The 20,469-nt window shown below is 40.7% G+C and overlaps 1 protein-coding gene across 11 annotated transcripts in view; it reads right to left on the bottom strand.

The window, feature by feature from the left end:
* NCKAP5 (NCK associated protein 5) overlaps nt 1–20,469 on the bottom strand; it is a 380,419-nt gene that overhangs the window by 192,898 nt on the left and 167,052 nt on the right. For all 11 annotated transcript variants that reach the window (XR_004241242.1, XR_004241243.1, XM_032114335.1 and 8 more), the window contains one exon: nt 4,571–4,634. Coding sequence is in view for 9 of the 11 variants with exons in the window: in XM_032114335.1 (XP_031970226.1) it covers nt 4,571–4,634 (64 nt within the window). In the remaining 2 variants the exon portion in view is untranslated. The remainder of the gene's footprint in view (nt 1–4,570; nt 4,635–20,469) is intronic.

Genomic DNA, 20,469 nt, shown 5'->3' on the forward strand with positions numbered 1-20,469 from the left:
CTCCACTGTTTTACTGCAAAAACTGTTTGTAAAGCAAGAATTGTGCTGATCACATCAAAACTCAATAATATAACTTGTTTTTCCATTATTAGCACCATCTGAGCCTGTTGAAAGCCTTAACCAGGGCTTTAATTTTTCCACAGAGAGCTTTAAATTAATTAGTGGTTTACATGCTAACAAAGAATCTGATACATTCATAAATCAATCTAATGCAGAAGGATTACCAGAGGGTGGAAATCTATTCAGTGGGGACCTCACATTCACTTAACATGGTGTGTTTTCAACAAAAGGGTGCAGGTGTGGAATAGACGGGTACCAGGAAGAGCCCATGATAATCACTTTGCATCACTTAAAGGACACATGGTAAATCAGAGCCTAGGGCCCACCCCAAGTGAAAACCATGTAGTTATAAAAGGCAGTATCATCCCACTTTAACCTTCACAGTTAAATTGCCAGAGTGGTACAATTTCTTTTATGTAGGTTACAGGCCAGTGAATTAATGGAAAACAGAGTCAAATTAAAGGACCTGGATGGGAAGAACAAACTAACAGAACTGTATAAGACAGATACAAATTGAGATATAAAAAAAAAGTAACCATTTTTTTCTGGGTAACTATTAATGAATCCAAGTTATCAAAACACGGTATCATTATGTATACTCTTGGTTCATTTTAGGCTTTTAAACTAGTTTCTGCTAAAATAACACATGCTGCCGCAAAAACTCTGCCATGTTAAGTGTGGCAGCATTTTTTTTATATTTTTCCTAACCCAGCACTGTTCACTGTTAAGAAAATTTCACAAAAATGAATACTTTTCCTGGTCATGTTTTGTGTCCAAAGGTGCAAAGTCATGCACTTCAAAGATAAAAAAAATACTTTGATGACTAATGTGGTTTTCAGTCTTCAACATGTTTTGAAATAAACTTGTGATTTGCTTTGAAAGCTGCTTATTTTAATAATGGGATCTCTGTCACTACAGACACCTGCACAGTCCCCACCAAATGCAGTGAGAAGTGTAAACAGATGAACTGATGATCTCCTTTTCCTTTACAAAGAGTCATCCTTGATGAGTCAGAAGAGACATGACTAAGAAAATTGTAAACATGCACACTATGAAATTACAGACCATGAGTGACAGAAGAGCCAGACAGCAATCCTGGCTCAGTGCTGCTGAAACTTTCAAGGGATGGATTGGTAGTAAGAAATCCTGCATTTTAATAATGAACAATCAATATTTACTGATGGTGGTTCATAAAATGAAGAAACCTGAGCAATTGTCAGGTATTCAGCCTGAATTATTCAGTTCACCATTCAAGTAAGTCATAAATACATACTGCATCCAATATATGAGGTATCAGATTTTCCATACAATCATATGGAAAAAACATATTACAAGATTACTTGTATATTTTTGGTGATAAACATTTATCTTGAAATGAAGTGTCTTCATTTCATCTTCTGTAGTACCTTCCAGTAACAAATCAGTCAGGAAAACTGTAACTCTGGGACATATCAAAAGCCCAATTCTTTTGGGGAGTGTTGTGGGTCCCACACACTGGCACCACACAGCACACACTGCCTGAGCTTCAGCCTCAGAAAAACCTCTCCTCATAAACATGCATTTCATCATCACTCACCAGATGTTATTTATACAGATGCACAGACCCATTTCTTGAGCAAAGGCACCATGGTGTAAGTAGCTTCTACAGCACATGCTTTGTGTTTGTTGGTCATTGGTTTTATGCACGTGTCCACCTTGCAGCGGTTCCTGGGGTGCTGGGTGAACCCAAGTGGGAAGGACAGGGAAAATCAACTGCACTACATCCTTCCAGCACATACAGGGACAGGGCACACACTCCCTGCTCTCTGACTCTGCTCACCCTAAAAGTGAGTGTGGCTTACATAAAGCAGTCACCTCTTACCCTCATGACCAATCTGTGACAGCAAAACCCAAACAATTTTTTTTTAAATAAGCAGGAAATGCTAGCAGGTATTACATGAGGTACCATCCTGCCAAAGGCTTGTGTGATGCCTTACACAGTTCCCGGGTTGCAGGGCAGCCTGTGCTCCCTGCCCTGTTTCACACTGCAAGAAATGCTCTCCACGAGACCGAGCAAAGCACTGGAGGTGGCAGTGAAGGTGCCATGTGCTGTCACCTGTGCCCTTCCAAAGTGAAGGAGCTGGTCCCGTGAAAACCTTCGTGCCAATCTAACCAGCACAACAAACAGAAAATGGGAGCGAGTAAAGGCGATTAGCTAATTAGTGATTAAATAAAGCTGTGGCCTGTCACTGGCAGGGAGGCTGCGGGGGTGCCATTCCTTTGATCCTGAGTCGCAGCCGGTGACAGCACGGCCGAGCCCTCGGGCGCCCTGTGGCTGGCTGGTGGCCCTGCCCAGCCTGCTCGCCGCCGGCGCTGGCCCCGGGGGATGGCCATCTCACCAAAAAGAGCAGCACATGGGCTGGGCACCCGGCGGGCAGGCTGCTGGCAGCCAGCGCTGCTCCGGAGGGAGCCCCGCCGCTTGCCAAAGGCTTGCTGGCTCAGAATCCCTCGCCGAAATTTCGCTGTGAATGTTTGTAAAGTGTTTGCTCCAAACCCAGCGTATGCAGCCGGCTCCTCGCCGCACGCCCTGGGAACGCAGCTACACGACTTTCTTCATCCCTGGCCTCCCCTGGGTTCAAGTACTCCAGCCCCTAGACCCCTGCTGCTCTCACACTGCTCACAGCCCCGCAAGTTCATTAATGTTAATTAATGACTGCTGTGTTTCATATTAAAATCACCAGCTCTAAGACACAAAGAACTTTCCATACATCAGCTGCTTCAAAGCAATCGTCTCTACAGGCGCGCTAGCTCTCGGCTCTAGTTGCAGGATAATTGTGGGTATTACCCCTCAGGGAAGAGGGGAAAAACTACCCAGTATTTACCTTGGGGGAAGACTGTACCCCCGGAGAGCTCCCTGTCAGCTCCTAATGGGTTACAACACTTGGCCTCTCAACAAATTATACAAAATTACAACCTGGTTAGCAGGGAGAAGTGATCTATCCCACAGCCCCATAGATGTAAGAAGTGTCTGACAGTCAAGAGAGGAGACCACAAGGTGGGTGCGCATACCAAAAGCCTTACCAGCTCCAGAAGGTTAATCAGTATTGCTCATTTCATATAGCCTTGGATTATCCCACTAAGGATATTTTACACTCAATATATTATATTACTGCTATGCCTCCAAGGGAATTAGTTAAAAAAAAAATTGAAGGAAATATTTCAAGTAGAGTAAACAGCTCTTCCCAGATTTTGACATTTATTTACACTGAAAACTAAAATGCAGTTGCAAATCCAATGCCTGATCTTTGCCATTCTTCCTCAGGCACAATTTCTCCTGGAGGCAGCAGGAGCTTTATCTCAGTCACAGACTTTTGGATTGCAACTTTACCTGATACAAGTTTGTTCCTCAGTCCCTCCAGGACTTCTGTGCCCATTCACACACATTACCCACGGGCCAGGCTTCCCAACTGCTTAAACCCCATCGGAAAGTCTCCTTGTGGCCAACCCAGCCACGCTGCAGACCCCAAGGGCAGGAACATTGGGGTGGTGTTGGGATGGGAGAGGGCAGTGGCTCCCACAGCTGAGCTGGGCACATCTGGGGCTGTGGTGAGAACAATAGATTCAGAGCTGGTTTCTCTCACCTGTCACTTAGGTCCCTCCAAATCTCACATCATTGTATTAATCACTAAGGATTTATAAATGGCCCTCATTGGAGGCTAGTGGCATTTTAAGGACCCTGCATCACACAGTTCACAGAGCACCCCATCCCCAGAGACCTTCAACAGCTGCTAAGTTAAACAAACTTGGGACCAAAGTCTTTCACGGCCAACTGTGCAACTCACTCAGATCAGCAGTACTTCCACGTATGTTCAAGGGGACAGTTTGGGTTTGAAGGTTTTTGAACAGGTCTGCTTTATCCCATGGAAGCTTAAGACATTTTATCTGAAGATAGGGACAAACAAACTCTTTAACAGATGGGAGCATTTCCTCAGATATTAAGTAATTAAGCACACTCAGCACATGTTAGCTCCTAAAGAAAATTGTTTTGAAGAGATAAGGCACTCTATAAATTGAGGTTTGCGGTTAACCAAAAATCTGCCATTTCATCTTTTGCTTACAAGGCTAATCTCATGAATTGGTACATGAAAAATGAAGATACAAGGAGCACTACATGATTTACAAAATTATCAGATTGAGGAGTTTTTTTAAGCTTCCATGCTTGTGTTCTTCCATTTTTCTGTGGTTGGCTAAGATTTAATAGGCAAGTAAATCTACTGCTTTTTCATCAGAAATTGCCTTTCTGTGCTTGCCTTGCTTCCAATTCCAGTAAGAAAAATGAAGCAGCTTTTCTCTATCATGGCTTTTCCAAGCAAGCGAAGCCTTGAGTTTCTTCACATTTATGAATATATCATTGGCAACCCTTTGTTGTGTCCAAGACAGCCTTGATGCTCTGGTGACCACCTCCAGTCAGACCAAATGTGCCTGAAGCAGCAAGACAAGAATTGCAAAGCAGCGAGTAGGCACAGCTTACCATGGCTCCTTCGCTCTTACTCTGGGCAACTTCCCGCTGCAGCCGAGCCACAGACAGCTTCTCCCTACGGAAAGAAAAGCCTGTGAATAGCAGTTCATTTTCCAGTGCCTTCCATCAGGGCAGCATTCCTGCACATCGCTGGGGTAACCCCCAGCAGGCCCCGCTCTCCTCCCCGTGTTCTCCTGCAGTATTTAGTGGCTGCATTATTGTTTCATTTCGTGGCAGTTTGACAGAGCTGTCAATAAATCAGCTGAATCCAAACATCATTTGCTTCATTCAAACAACAAAGTAGCTCATCATGCCAGTGATATAGAAACAGACTGTGCAAATCATATTGTGTTATTTATTTTCCTATAGCCCTGCCCATCCGCTTTATTCTGCACCATATTAACCCATGCCAGAAGGCTGCTGCATCATCAATAAATATATGCATAAAATTGAAATTAAAACCATCTATTCTATATCTAAACACACTGTGATGCATTTTGCAACTACTGAATTATTAGATTTTTTTTTAATTAGCCTTTTTTCATATAAGATCCTTACACAAATGTTTGGCTCGACTCAACTAATAATTACTTTGTTTAATTAAGGATTTGGCAACCACAACACATTTTTAAGTACACTGAAAAGTTGTAAGAAAGGAATGAAAAGTAGTGATTAGCATACATAGAAAAGGAAAGATAATTTCCCATTGTATGGGCTGGGGCAACTCCATCCCCCAAAGACCCACAAAGCTGCCAAGCCGGGGCAGAAGTAGGGCCCAGGCTCTGTAAATGGTCCTATCACTGACTGGGCCACTCTCATCCAGCATGGAAAATAACTGCTCTATGGTATTTTATTCCCAAATGTGCAGAAAAAAAAAAGTAGCCTTTAAACCATTTCTCAGGAACCATTCCTGATGAGGAAAATCTGAGCATGCCTGCCTAATTCCTGTGGAATGACAGCACTCCTGTCACTCAGCCACAGCTCAGTGTATGCTTGGGTCACTGCACCAGTCCCCTCTCTCCATTTCGGCAGAAGATGTGGTATTTAAGCTGAGTCTCCCTGCTGGTCACCTACCCCCACATGCTTGCTGCACCCCTCAGCATTCCCCACACAGCCAACAATCATGGTTATCAGATTAGCACCAAGCATTGCCAGAATCCTGATCTGTAAACAGGGATGATGCTGAAACCATGGAATATCAGCAAAAGTTGAAGATGATACAGCCACAGCCCTGTAGAAGTTGGGTTTGTGTTCTCCAGCATGGTATCAAGATCTTTGGCACATGTGAAACATTATAGAAAACTGAGAAGTGGCATTGAGAGTCCAGCATTGAGAGCCTTAATACAGGTGTCCTAAACACAGCTTCTAAAAGACACGTACCACTTCCCCCCTTCCTTGCTCAGATACTATCACAGGCAAATTACAAAACTGGTTAATCCTATTTTAAGGATTTAGTTCATCTGCTGGAAATAGCCCCTCGCATTTTTGCACTGCTTCAGTGCCCTAATATGTTCTAGTGGAAAAAGCAAGTATTCCCTTTGAGGAGGTTTTGACCTTTTAATTGCAAAACAAATGCCTAAAGATATTTTATGAGAAAATATGTGGGGGGTGGGGGGAGAATAAACAAACAACCCCCCCACAAACCACTCCTCCATACATTTCCTGCCAGTGGTCTGGAGAGGTTTATTTAGCTATGCCTCCTACATCAGGAATACTCCTACTTCCCTCTCTCCATGTTAACTCCAACATGGAATCAGTTCCACATTTCTGGAATTTTATCAGAATAAATTCCCCTCAAGGTCCATTCACAAAGAGGGCTTCTCCAACGATGCCAGGTCTTCCTTGTCTGGGTGAGGATCCCTGAGAGATTCAGAAAGGTTTTCTCAGCAATTTTCCCAGTGAAGGACAGCAAAGACAGGCATTCTCAAACTGTGTTTATAACATTGCTGCTGTTAGGAACAGAACCACTTCTCAATAGCAGAAAATGAAAAAGAAACCAGCCTATCATGTAGAAGAGGGAAAAAAAAGTGCCATAGTGGGTACAGATGAGCCATCTGTTCCAACAATGTCTACAAATAGTCAGCTTCGAGGCAAGCAAACTCTATGCTCCCGCTTCCTCCCTCCCACCAGCATCCCCCAGGTGAAGGAGCTGTGCACTCCCAGCCAGCCCATGCAGATGGCTACCTTCCTCTGGGCAGGACGTGTGGCAGAAGCTCAGCGTGCCTGTGGACCACAGTTAACCCCAAGACTGTTCCAGGGAGCTCTGTTAGTGATGCACGTGGCCCACTGCCCACAGCGAGCCGTTTCCCACCACCGCTACACAAACGCGCACCCGTGTGATTGACAATGAATGTGGCCAGACTCCCTTTACAAGCCAACAGCATTTAAAACTAATTCACAGTGTTGGAAGTTTTCATATGAGATAGATGACAGGAGGGAACAAGGACCTTTATGTCTAAGGAGGACCAAATAAACCCTCTGGTTATTATCCACCATCTCAGTCAGTTCTGCTTAAGGCAGCACCTTCAGTGACTACTCTCAGCCCCCATTTCTAACGTGGTATTACAAAACATTTTACTATGATTGAGCTGCAAAAATAATAAGCTTTTAGCTGCTTTAGTCTTTCAGATGTTTCAAATGTAAAGAACATTTGACATGCAGCTTCAAAGTTAATCTTGTTTTTTTAATCTTTGTTTTTAAATAGGAAAAAACAGTAGCATCGCTTTGTTGCTATATGATTTTATTTATTTTTAATCAAGCATGTTTCATCCTTATAGCATGACTAATTAACAAAGTTAATTAGCAACTACAGCCAACCTGCAAGGAAGCAAAATCTTCTCTGGGGATTTAAACAATTAATACATGTTCATTGAGAAGGTCTCATGTTCTCTTTTGAAAAACCTCCAAATGATAAAAGGTTTACAAAAATGCTCTTTGAAAGCACAGTTTATGCTCTTAGGTTTGAATATTTGTATTGTAAGTGGCAAAATTCCCAGCCAAAGACTTTGCAAAGAAATAATTAAAGAAGCCAAACAAGGATTCAATTATATCCTTTCCAGATGGAGTCAAGCACACAAGCAGTCAGAGTGTGGATGGAAGAAAGATACATTTCAACTCTCAGTATCACTGGTAGATATTGCAGTAGCTTGTTCTAAAAAACAACAGTTTGAGGAAAGCCCATTTAGTCCAAGAAAAACATAAATGCGCTAAATAATTCTGCATATTCAGAACTCTCCTTTAACTAAAATTCTCCTTCACTCTCCTTTCCCACCAGGTTCAACTCATTCAACTGCCAGACAAAAGAAACCCTGTATCAGATGGCAGTAACAGCTCAGGGCTCCACCACAGAACCACTCTGCTCGAGCTTCTCCCCCATCCACAAGGACAAAGGCAGGGAAGTCAATTCAGTCACAAGCCCCTACCTATCCCTTAACTCTGAACAAATGCTGATGCTCTTCCTGATGTGGTAACACATCTCCTCAGATCAAGCACCACAATAAAAGCTACACTGGGTACATGAAAGGCTCTATTTTTCTCAGTTGTTCTTTTTGTATTGCTACTGTACATTGATACAATAAACCCAGAAATTCTAGAAGTGTACTTCAGCTTCCCAAACTTTGATCTTCATTTTTATTTGGAAACTTCAGATTCAGAAACTGTCAGATATAGGGCTTTGCATCTCCATTTAAGAAAGATATTACTTAAATTAGCTTCTGAATAAAGTTAAAATGTGCTGAAATATATCCAATTGCCAAGACCTCAGCTATACAGAATCAGGATGTATTTTCAGTGGTAATTTTACTGTTTTAATGACAAAAAGTAATTTTATCTTTAATGACGAACACAGTCAAAACTCAAAAAGAATGGGAAGTATCTTAGAAACATCATCTGAAACTGAAGTTAATGCTTCAGCAAACCTTAAGCCACATGATCCCCTAGGAAGAGAAGGGCTCTATCCACCCTGATGCTGTCCTTTCCTGTCCTGATCAGCTCCACAACCTGCCAGCATGTATTGACAGCTCTTACATTTTCAACAAGTGTCAACATTGGCACTTGAAGATTTCAAACTTTTCCTATTTTCTAAGTAAATTACTACTTCTCTACACAACAAAATTCAATAGGTATGAAGCTCCAAAGTTACTCATTCATTTCTCTACCCACCTTTTTTTCCATGAACAGGAATGTGTTTTCTTCATGTTTCATCCTGTCTTGGAAATTTTCACTCTGAAGCAATTTCATTCAGAAGCAATCAGTCCTGCACCACAAAGTGAAGCCCACCTTTTCTTGTCGTTTTATAACTTTCACTATTTGAAAAGCCAGAAAATCACCACTGACAAAGTCAAACTTTGAAAATACAGTGAATATTTGTTTTATCATTGGTGACTGTGGCCAAGCAGAATGGCCAAGCTATATTCCAACGAGTCCTTCCATCCCTTCTGGAGACTATTTTGGAGCAGAAAAATCCCAACCAAGTTTCCACTCTACACTATCACAGTGATATTCAGAAGGTGAATAAATACTTTTTTTCTCATGGGGAAAAAGCAAACAGAAAACTGACAGAGACTCAGAACACAGACTTGCAAGGCCTCCCAAACCTCCTTGTGCCTTGGAACCATTCCTTGTCTACCGCCTACCAAAATTACTTCTCCATAACGTTTTTCCCCCTGTATCATTACTTGTAGACACAGCATTGTCTTTCCAATGAACCAGAAGAAGCCACAACTAAACCCCATCACACATGGATTAAACATAGCACGGTGCTAACAACTGACCCCAGGGGCAGGGTGCTAGTTTGTGCAGAGAGACACAGTTTGTGCGTGGCTTCCCTCAGCTCCTGGTTTTCCAGGGAGGTTTCCCATCTGAGTGCTGACCAGGCTTGACCCCATCGAGTGGATGAGATGTGACAGGGGAAGGGCCCAGGGTGGAATGGCTGCAGTGAACTCATGCGCCTCTTTCAGCTCCGATTGCGGGCGCGGCGCTCAGCAATGCTGCTTCCCCCGACCGTCACGTACAGCGACCGCGCTCGCTGCTCCATAAATGTCAGAGCATTGTGGAACTGGGCTTTCAGAGCCTCAGCGCCTTAGCCAGATCTGGCAATAAAGGAGTCATCCTGCACAAAAAATATTCATTGCAAATTTAAAGCTGAGCGAAGTACAGGCTTCATTTAACTACTTTTACAATAATTGCAAGGACTGGAGTTACAATAACAGAAGTACTAATGCTGTCAGGCAGAAGCAGGAAAGATAGGATGAGCCACCAGCAAGGAACAGCTCCTATTCTCTGCTAATTTATTGGTAATAAAAGATAAGCCTACAGAAAATATAATTTACATTAAACTTCTCTTCTATCAGACATGATTCTGCCAAATCCAGACAAGCGAAACAGGTAATAACTTATTTAAACTGTATTTTCTTTGGGTGACACTAAAGCAAGGAAAAAAAATTGTAACTATAATCTAAAATAAGTATCAGCAATCCTCATGAGCTCCTCACCAATTTCCAGTGGATTTTCATGTACATCAATCTGAAGAAGTTCAAAGACAACAATCTAGTTGGAAGCATCCAAACAAGACACCAGATACAAAAGAAATGCCATGGAAGAAATCACAGGAGAACAGGTCAGAAAGGAGGAGGCGAAGAGATGAACACCATGAGGGCAGAGCCTTCATTATAAAAGCAAAAACATTGGCTAAAAAGTGGGACAGTCATGGCAAAGAAACTAGAAAGGGAAGCTTATCAGGAGTCAATGGCAGATTATCCCCAAATTGTTTCCATGACAAATTACTCTCCCAGCATGGGCACAGCATCCAAGGTCAGCCAGGCACCTGAGCAGGGTAATTCCCCTCCTCTGAGCACGAGCACGAGAACACGCAGCGATGCCTTTTCAGCAGAAGCATCCTCTCTCACATTGGCAATCTTTATTATTTCATTGATATTTATTGTTTTCAGCACTGAAATCATGTGTGCAAGGCTGCATACTTTAATGATTCTTTGGTATTTCAGACAACATTTCAAATATATCTATTTATCTATATCTGTTTATTTATTAAAGTTGGACTGCTTTCTTCCATTATTAGCTCTGACTCCACAGTACTGCCCACCTTTCAAATTTTGTACAGATTTAGGCAAAAAAACATAGTTGAGGAGGTCTAGACCCAAAGTTTAAAACATTGGGGTTTTTTTCTCTTGAACATCAAGATGTTTTTTAACCTTGGTGATGCAGAAAAAACAGTAAGTGAAGAGCAAAAGCTTTATAAATACAGACCCTTAAATAATTTTCATTAGTATGTGAGAAATAATTAGAATGACAAGAAATAGAGCTCCCAAGCAAGAGATGGCATCAGCCATCACATCAATGCAGTTTCTTGACTAAGAAAAAAATAGGAAAAAGTGATTTCTCCCCCATTAGGCACTTATTCAATTGCAGAATAAAAGACTAATGTCTGTGTGACACAATGCCAAATCATTGAGATAATTATGAATCATACCAAGCAATCATTTTACAAATCTCCTGGAACATCTCACTTTATGACCATTATTCATGAGATTATGCATTCAAATGCAATTTTTTTGCAGATACATTCCTCTGAAGCCTTTCTTTTGGTCTGAGATTCCAGACCAAAGAAGAAGAAAATTGGTCTGGGAAAAAAAATGAGTTTTTCTAGAAAGAAAAAAACGGAGAGAAAACCCCATGTTTTTCTAACAATGTCTAAAGCCTGCAGAGAGCAGTGAGAGATACTTACAGACTTCTTTTAAAAAACAGCCCAAACACAGAGCAGTAAACTGCAGCAGGAAGAGACTTACACCTGGCTATCCACCTGAATGCAACCCCTTCAAGTATAAAACATCAAAACCTAAGTGCCAAAAACCACCAAGTAAACAGCACCAGAATACTGAACTCTGAAATACATGTAAAGTACAAGTTGTCACATTATGAATTAAATAGCCCATGCATTATGGAAACCTTGCATTTATCAGAAAGCAAAGTGCAGGGCCAAATCTTGCACAGATTTGCTCCCTGTTTAAACCTTTTGATTCAATATATCCCAGCTAAACTACTAAAAGCCACTGCTAAAAATAAATGAGCACTGGATCCATCACACAAAATTCGTTATTATTTAAACTGGTACATTAACCAGAAACCTTATTGTCTCTGTTCTGAAATCCACACCTTAAAGTATAGAGCAAAAACAATTTGACAAATTCACAGTGCTGTAGTTTGGAATTTCTTGACATAAGTGACTGATTTATCAATTTAAGTATTACATTAACAGCAATATTTATATTTAATGCTGTATTATTTCTGCCAATAGGTTGCAATCCAAGAAGCATACAGTGGGAATTTGTACAATTAGGCAAGCTGCCAAGTTCTCAAACAACTATCATCACTGAAAACCTCGGTGTTCAAACAGGAAAAAAAGAAGGAAAGGACTAATAAAAGTTAGTTTGGAATATTAATTCAGCAAAAGAAAACTTTACATTACAATATAGGCAGCTGTTGCACAGCTAGTAATTCAAGAAGAATTACTGCTTGCTCTTTTTTCCAGGTGCTAGTTTAAAAAAATATTTTACACTAAGCAAAGCATATTTAATCAAAGCCTTTAAATGGTACAAAATTTCTCCCTGAGAATCCTTTAACAGCATGAGGCCTACAGTTTGCACTTTTCTAATTAAAACATACAGTGGTGTTTATCTGCTTTGTGACAGCATCCTCAGAGCCACCACATTATTCTTATGACCTTCTCCAGTCCAGGTCAGTGTGAAAAGCAAATTGTCTCTCTGGTACATGACTAATTCACCTGATCCTCCCTCAGCAGCATATGGTCCAGGAGCTCCACTTCTTTAAGTGCGATGATAAGACCATACAACAGGTTGCTCAAAACTTCCCAGCTTAGCTTGATAGTGCAGTTGAGTTCAAAGTGGGTTAAGAAAGAGGCACAGGGTCATTGCTACATGAAAGTCTGGCCCATGGAGAAAGACAACAGTGTAAATCACTACCTTTTAATCCCTCTTATTCTCAACACACACAAACTGCCACTATTCATTTCACATGCCCACAAGACGCTTTTTTTGGCCCTAATCCCCAAAAACACCTGCTCTCTTTGCTAGAAGTACCAAAGCTGGTGACACTGGGCCGTTCGGTAGAGCTGACACGGGCCTGGCAACACATCAGTCACCAACACAAGGAAGGTGCTGCTGAAGCAGATGTTGCTTCTAAATTATTTTTATTTCTGTGACTTGGTGACACTGAAAGCAACAGCAGAGATGTGAATGGAGAAGTTCTGCCTATAGAACTATTAAAAGATTATTTTTTTAATGCTCATTCAAGACAGAAGAGACAGAGAAAGTACTAGATAGGAACCACTCTGTGTAAGACCACCTCTCCCATCTTGCCTGCCCTGAACACGTCGTTCAGCACTTCTGCTTTATTCCAGACTTCAAGCCAGGCTACAGCTGTAGGTCGTGCACAGCATTCCTGTTAGGGCACACAGAGCTGTTCCTCCTCAGTGGCATTGCTCTTAGCAGTGTCTCCCACCTTGTGAGTGTGTAAATTCTCATCTCTCTTCTTGCTGTTCAGTTTTAATCTGGGTCAAGCCATTCTCTAGACTAGTCGGAGTCTCAGTTCTTGTGTTTCTGGTTGGGGTGTTATGGATGATTTGCAGTATCAGATCCTTACAGCATAGAGATTTATACCATTTTTATTGTATTGTTTACTCGTGTTAGTTTTGGGGTTTTTTTCTTAAGTAAATATTTGGAATCCAGAAGATATCTATCTCCTACTGTATGATAAATACTTTGGTTTGTGACCCAAACCCCTTCAGCCATTTCTAGCGGAAGTGAATTATTTTTTTCACTGAGCCTGGATGTAACACAACCTTGGAAAATGAAAAACAAAGGAAGAAAGAAGCAAACAAGGTTTTCTTTTTGCAAAGGACTTGAAAGTTGAGCTAACAAATTCCCCCAATCACTTTTCCTCATATATATTTTTTCTCTGCAGATTTGTCACATGGAGATGATGTGCTGTGGAAATTCTTTTGAAAGGACATACATTTCCCTAAGGGGTTTTTAATGAGAATTTATTGCTCATGAAAGATTCAGGATTGGCAGCACTTCAGTCTTCAGTTAATGATCTTTTGTTTATTAACATAAAATGCATCACACTTAACAGGAGTGTAACTTTCCCAACCAATGCATCAAAGCACAAAAGAATTCTCCCTCCTTCCGTCTTATCCCCTGAGGCTGTCTGAGAGGGTGTTAGCTGAAATTTATATGGTTGTCCTCTATGAAAATGAAGTCAGAACTCTTGTTTCACGTAAAACTGAAAATCACGGAAACATTTTTTCATAACCAAAATTACCCAGACATAAACTAACAGCAAGAAATGTCAGTACACTACTATGACTTCTCACAGTGCCTGTTCCTTCCACACAAACCTTTTACCACAACCAGAAGGTCTTTGCTTAGTCCTGATCCTAATTACTTTTACATTTTGTGGGTAACATTCGTGCAAAGTGCTGATTCCACATCCTGGTAGTAAATTACCATCTTTAGAAAATCAACAAATTTGCAAAGAGTGATGAAGACTATAGGCAACTAGGTCTGTAAACCAGAGTTCCCAGAAACACACCCCTAAGCCACCTCTTGTATTTTTAGGGAAATGAAAAGACAGAAATACATTTCTTAAAAAAAAAAAAAAAAAAAAAAAAAAAAAAAAAAAAAAAGGATGAAACCCAACACTGAAGGAAAATGGGTGTAAGGCACAAACCCCAAATTCATTGTTTTGGATACTAAGCTCAACCAAACTCCTAGATCCAACTGCTTTCTTCATAACTAGCTTTCCTTCAGCTCTGCCCAAGAGATACACCCAGTTCTCATTTGTTTGTGAGAATGTTTAGAAAGATTTTCCTCCCTGCTCTCTACAAAGCCTTTCACTTTTGCTCTTACAGTTCAAAGCAGATGCCTGATTTTGCTTCATTACTGGTTGATCTCTTACCTCTGTTTTCCACTCCTTTGTTCCCAGATCATCACAACAATTCCTGGTATTCTTTGTAATCTCTCTTTAAAGGAAAGTGTTACACAGTGTGATGCATTTCTATCCCACAGCATGAGGACTTCTGGTTTTCTTAACAGGCTGCATTTGCTATGTCTTTTTTCTCTCTGAGCTATATTTATTGCAAACTCTGTAACCTTCCGGATGTCACTCATGTCCTGCTCTAACTGAACACTGAAATACCTTGAAAAAACCATGTGGATAAGAAGCAAGACCAAAGTGATTTTATGCTTTGCTCACTTTGCTCACAACCCTCTCTCTTGACTTTTTTTTTTTGCATTTACACAATTGTTCAATACTTAGATATTCTGGTACAAATCACTAACCAATCTGCAATAACCTTCCACTCACAGAGAAAATACAGAAAAGGATCAAACCTGGTCAGAAAGTCCTTTTCTTTACTGAATAAATTGTTTTCTTTTTGGTTTTTTTTTCTTGTAAGACCATTTTGCACCCTCAAGAATACTGTTCTGGTAAGACCCAGAAATACTGCTCAGTCAGGTGGACATGTTTCACTGGGAACCGTCTCCATTTTAAGGCCAAAGCAGCTGAAACTCAGATCAGGGCCCTGGAGTAATTTTTTCTGTTGTTCATCACTCTGAGAGATAAAAGACAATTTCTTCTCACGTCATTTTACAGAAAATCAAATAATCTGAACAGTGAGATTACACTTTTGGATACAGCACTTTTGATACAGCCCCTGCAGGTGCTTTCCAATAGGACTCTTAGCAAATGACAGATAAAATAAATGAAATATTTATTTTCTGAGACGATTTCTTAAATGTCTACATCAAACATACTTAAGATTTACCAACAGGCAATAACTGCCACTTAGTTTTCAGTTTCAGAAATGCGATCATGTTTATTGAATGCAAAGATTTTGAAAGAGAAGGTAATTCAGACTTTCCTATAAATTTCTATGGACTTGGGTAAGCTACTAGAGCTACTAGTTTCATGAAGAGAAAAACAGATGAAAGCTAATAAGAAGAATCTTCTTTTTTTTAATTCAAAGTGATGCTGTAACAAACTGCCTCGGAAAAAGTTATAAACTGCTGGACTTCCCCCAGTCCTCCCACAGGCTAAGGAACGTGTTTCAGTGTGCCTTAAACAAAATAATGTTCTCTACACTGTGTCTCACCATGCTGGAAACAAAACAAGCAGTATGTTGAAAATGACTTTGAAGTATCCTTCAGTAACCCAACACACGAATTCATATTCATGCAGCCTTACAGCAATAAAATCAGTTCCATGCTAATGATATAATTGTTTCTTCTATCATTCTGTCTATAAAAGAAGACTAGATAAAGTCAAAGGCAGTGGCCTCTGGCTGATTATGTGTTTTGACAAATTAGATGATTAACTGAAACCTCAAACCCAAGCTTTGCTGTCTCAATAGACCTAGAAGAGGAGAAGAAAAGCTTGGCTTTTGAAAGGACGTGGCTCTACAGGGACCTCAGCCCAGACTGAGAGCGCTCCTCAAACAGCAGTGTTTGTACTGAGCACACAGCCTTGCACACAGCCTAATTCCAACAGAGAAATTACAGTTGTCACTTTAAATAATGGAAGCAGCATATGGCAATATATGCAAAATGCTTTCCAACATGTTCAAGTAGAGATGCAGAAACTAAGTTATCAATGACAGTTTTACCACATAATATACCAGTGTAACACTTAACAACACCGAAAATGAAATCCAGACATATCAGTGGGGCAATGGCAGTATTTTTATATTTATGAAGCTGTTTAAATTCACATACAGTCAAGGCACAACTAGGAATAAAACAGGGAAGACTGAATAGCAACAGGAACAAGATCCACTTGTGTTGCTCAAGTTGTTTTACTGAGCTCAGTCAAAAAACTCAACAAGTGGTGCTCTGAACTTCTTCAGTATAACAGCTTCAAGCTCTGTTCTCTGAATATTAAATGACAAAGCATTATCAGGTGAAAGTAGAGTACTATCTATCCTTCCAGTTAGTACAGCTCAACAAAGCTGGGCCAGAACTGTTACATAGAGCTTTTCCAGTTATTTGTGATGTGACTGAAAATGCTGTTACAAAACAGTGTCCTTTCATCCTTTTACAAGTAAACACAATCCAAAAAAACAGCTTTCTGTTTAAAACCTGAATCAGGGAAGCAAACACCTCAAGAAACCCCAGACAAACTAAACCCTCTTGGGGCATTTTCCCCAAAGACAGCCAGCTCTGCTCTGAGAATGAGGCCAGCTTCTCAGAGCTCAAATAGTATCAACTTCAATGGAAGTTCAGCTTCAGCAAACAAGACACATAATTTAAAAGATACGGATGAATAAGGATTAAGATGTGTTAGTGTTTGGGCATTTCCAAACATATTAAATGTATATTAAGAAATACTAACTGTCTGAAGTATTAAAATGGGAATGCTTTCAGCAGTTCAAATGTCAACCAGACACTTAGGCAATTCCACATTTCTCCAGTTTCAGCAACAAATATCATGTTTTGAAATCATCTGATGTTCGAATAAAGCTCTTTGCCATTTTTCACAGCAGATGTATTGTATCTGGGTAATGAACTGTGCTCTGAAATAACTTATTACAGCCATCACCGCAGCCAGCTACATCACCTTTGGCAGAAAGCAAAATAAAAATCACACAGTGCTCACATAGCATCACCACAAGTATTACTTCATTTACAGAATCAGGAAAAGCTCCATTTTAAATCAAGGTATTGATTATTTCAAAATTCAATTCCCCAGTCAAAAGCTGTAACAAGAAAATAAATCAAATAAAGGGCATTTTCCAATTAAGTAAGTGACCCTAATCTTGATTTTAAGTTACTTTGATATTAGAGATCATAAAGTAGACCCACACTTTAAGTATCCAGATTATTAGAGTAGGAGTTAAAACAGACATATATAAAACAGGTAATTAATTTTGTAGGTAACTCTCCTGCATCATGGCCATGCCTTTAGCATATAAGATCAAAACATCTGACAGAAAATTGATAGATGGGTACCTTGATGTTTTTCTGCTTAAACCTAAGGTTTACCTTTAATTCCATACCTTATTTTAGTAATAAAAGGGTCAGAATGAGGCTGCAACAAGCACCTACTTTAACATCCACTCCGCCCAATAACCAGCAATTTTCTTAGAGAAAGCCAGAAGCGACCTCCTCCACACCCAAGGTTCATTAGCAAAATTGTAACTGTGGCTCTTCCGTGTTTTACAACAGTGCATAAAAAGCTGAAAGTTGAATATATGTTACTAATGGTCTAAGTTGTTATCCAGGTGGTCAGAGCTGCTCTGAACTCAGGGGATCAATATCTAAGAGATATTTGGGTTCACTTTCCTTCCCGAAAGTCCCCAAAGCAGAAGAGAATCGCTTCTCCTTTTTCACCAGGCTGCAAGAACCAGCAGACTTTGATGCACTAAGATACTTCCATGTTGACATATTTTCCTTAACAAGATATTTTCTTAATTAGTTTCATCTGCCATTTGGAGGTTATCTAGAAGACAAGTTAAGAATTTTTTTTAGTGAAGCAGAAAAAGCCCAGATAAACATATTAGGTTGCATATTATTCCTTATTATAAAACTAGTACCTGCTCATTACTGCACATCCCACAAAAGCAGTTTTCACAGCTGACACTGAAAGCTGTTATCATCTAATTTCATGTGGAAATGAAATGCTAGGATATTTTTCTGCACAAAACCTCCACATATTCATCCCTTCATCAAACATTTTTGGTGAGACTGCATGAACCAGACACAGAGGTATTGCCTTGCCCTGCTGCTGGCTCTGCCCACAAAGGTAAAGCCTTACGCCAGTAGCTCTTCCCTGGCTTCTGCCTGCAAAGCTCTTGGCATCCACACAACGTCCCAGTGTGTTAGATAATATAATACAGCTACATGCTAAATTAAAATATATTTTAGTTAGCATGCTGCTGCTTTTTTCCCAGTCTCAGATAAAGATAAGGAAAGGACAGAAAAAGATAAACTCTCAAGGTACATGAGGTCTGTCAACAGGTATTTTACCTCAGCAATGTCTTACGAAAACATTATGAACTGTACCTACATATAGACAGTGCTTCTGTATGCACCTATAAAAACTATGGCTTTGTTTAAAAATCCTATTATTCCAATTTCTCAGAGACGCAAGTGACAGAGAAAACAATTTATTTTCTAGATAGGTAGGGAATAATTTTTCTCTTCCCGTATACACAGATCATGGTCTACACGGTTTCCCAAAGACATATTTTCTTTAAAAGCTGCAATATTTCTTGGAGCATTCCCTGCAACAATAACAATCAACTTTTCTTTTACAAGGAAAATGTTTCTAAGTGCACACAAGTACTGATAGCCAAAAGTATTAATGAAGAAAAGTATTTAAAACCACTAGAAAATTATGCCATCATACCAAGCAGTAATTTAACACTTTAAACAGGCAGCCAGATGGCTGGTTTCAGTCAGCCCATTTACAGTGACATGTATTTAATCAGCTGAGTTACCCCAGACAAACAACCAGCCTGGATTTCTCAGAGCAGGACAATGACGGAGTGGGATAGCTGGAACTGCAGATCAGCAGGGTTTAGAAATTACTTCAGGCTGGGGCTCGCCAGCCCTTGGCAGGCCAGAGGCTCAGCCCCGCTCCCTGGGCCAGCAGAACCACTCAGACACCTGCTGGAAGCCCCAGTGGCTCAGCAGGACCTGTGGGACATTCCTCCAGGGCCAGCCACAATCCCCCAGATGGGATTTTAATTACAGTCCCACCACTCCAGTGCCTCCTGCCATCCTTCAGTCCTTGAGCCTGAGTGCCAGCAGCCTCGGACACACATCCCCCTCTGCCAGTGCCCAGCTGGCCAGCCAAAAATCACACAGGGAGAGATTTACTGGACAGTGAGGGGAAAAAACGCTGTCCCTGCCACACAGCAAAATTTCCTCTGACTCTTCAGGCTTTTGTTCTATTGATATGCTCTTCAGTAGAGACCTCCAGCCACTGTCACACTCTGGCTGGACTTTTTCATTTAGGTTATAAATCTGCTCCTTCCTCAACGGTCAGAGGATTTTCCCAGGAATTCCCTGGCCAACCACCAAACAGTCCCACTAAAGGCCAGAGCCATGCTTTAACCTATTTAACTGTACCCCCCAATGCCCACCCTCCTCTCTATGCCTGTATTAATTTCCTCCACATCCTCTCCTTCTGTATTTCCACAAAGCACTCTGCCCTTCACTAGGATCTTAACACTGCCGAAGTCAACACGTTCTCACCAGTTCTAATACATGGGTTTGGTGCTGGTTCTCCTAAGCAAACTTGGTTTGCTCCTGAAGTCAATGATTATGGACAGAGCCATTCAGGAACATCTGTGTACTGTCCCTGGACATCACAGAAGAGGACAAACCTGGGGAGAGCCAACATCACAGTCTCTGAAGAGGTCAAAGCAGCTGGATCAGTAACTGCAGAGAGCTGACAGAGCCCCTCCCGTTATTTAACACAAAATGAGAAAAGGTGTCATAAATTTTCACAAATTGCTCAAGTATTATGAACTGAGTACTCAAATACTTATTTCTGCATGAGCACTCTACAGGAAATGTGCCGTTTGAGCTGGTAATAGAACCACATTAATGACTCCCAGAACCAGACCCAACTTTGAAACAACGTGCGTTGAGCCTCACTGCACAAAGCAATGAAGACATTACCCATGCCGTCCACAAGAAACAATCTCATACTCAGTGCTCACTGTTACACAACATACTGCCCTAGTATTTACTGCCCTTTTTATGCTCTTCTATGCACAGAGGCACATAACATTGTCTTTATTTTAAGCTAGTCAAAGTTTGAGAGCTTTCCTGAGAGATAAGGATTTTTTTTTTCATTTCATTTGTAAAAGG

Source organism: Corvus moneduloides, chromosome 7, assembly GCF_009650955.1.
Source record: "Corvus moneduloides isolate bCorMon1 chromosome 7, bCorMon1.pri, whole genome shotgun sequence".
Taxonomy (NCBI): domain Eukaryota; kingdom Metazoa; phylum Chordata; class Aves; order Passeriformes; family Corvidae; genus Corvus; species Corvus moneduloides.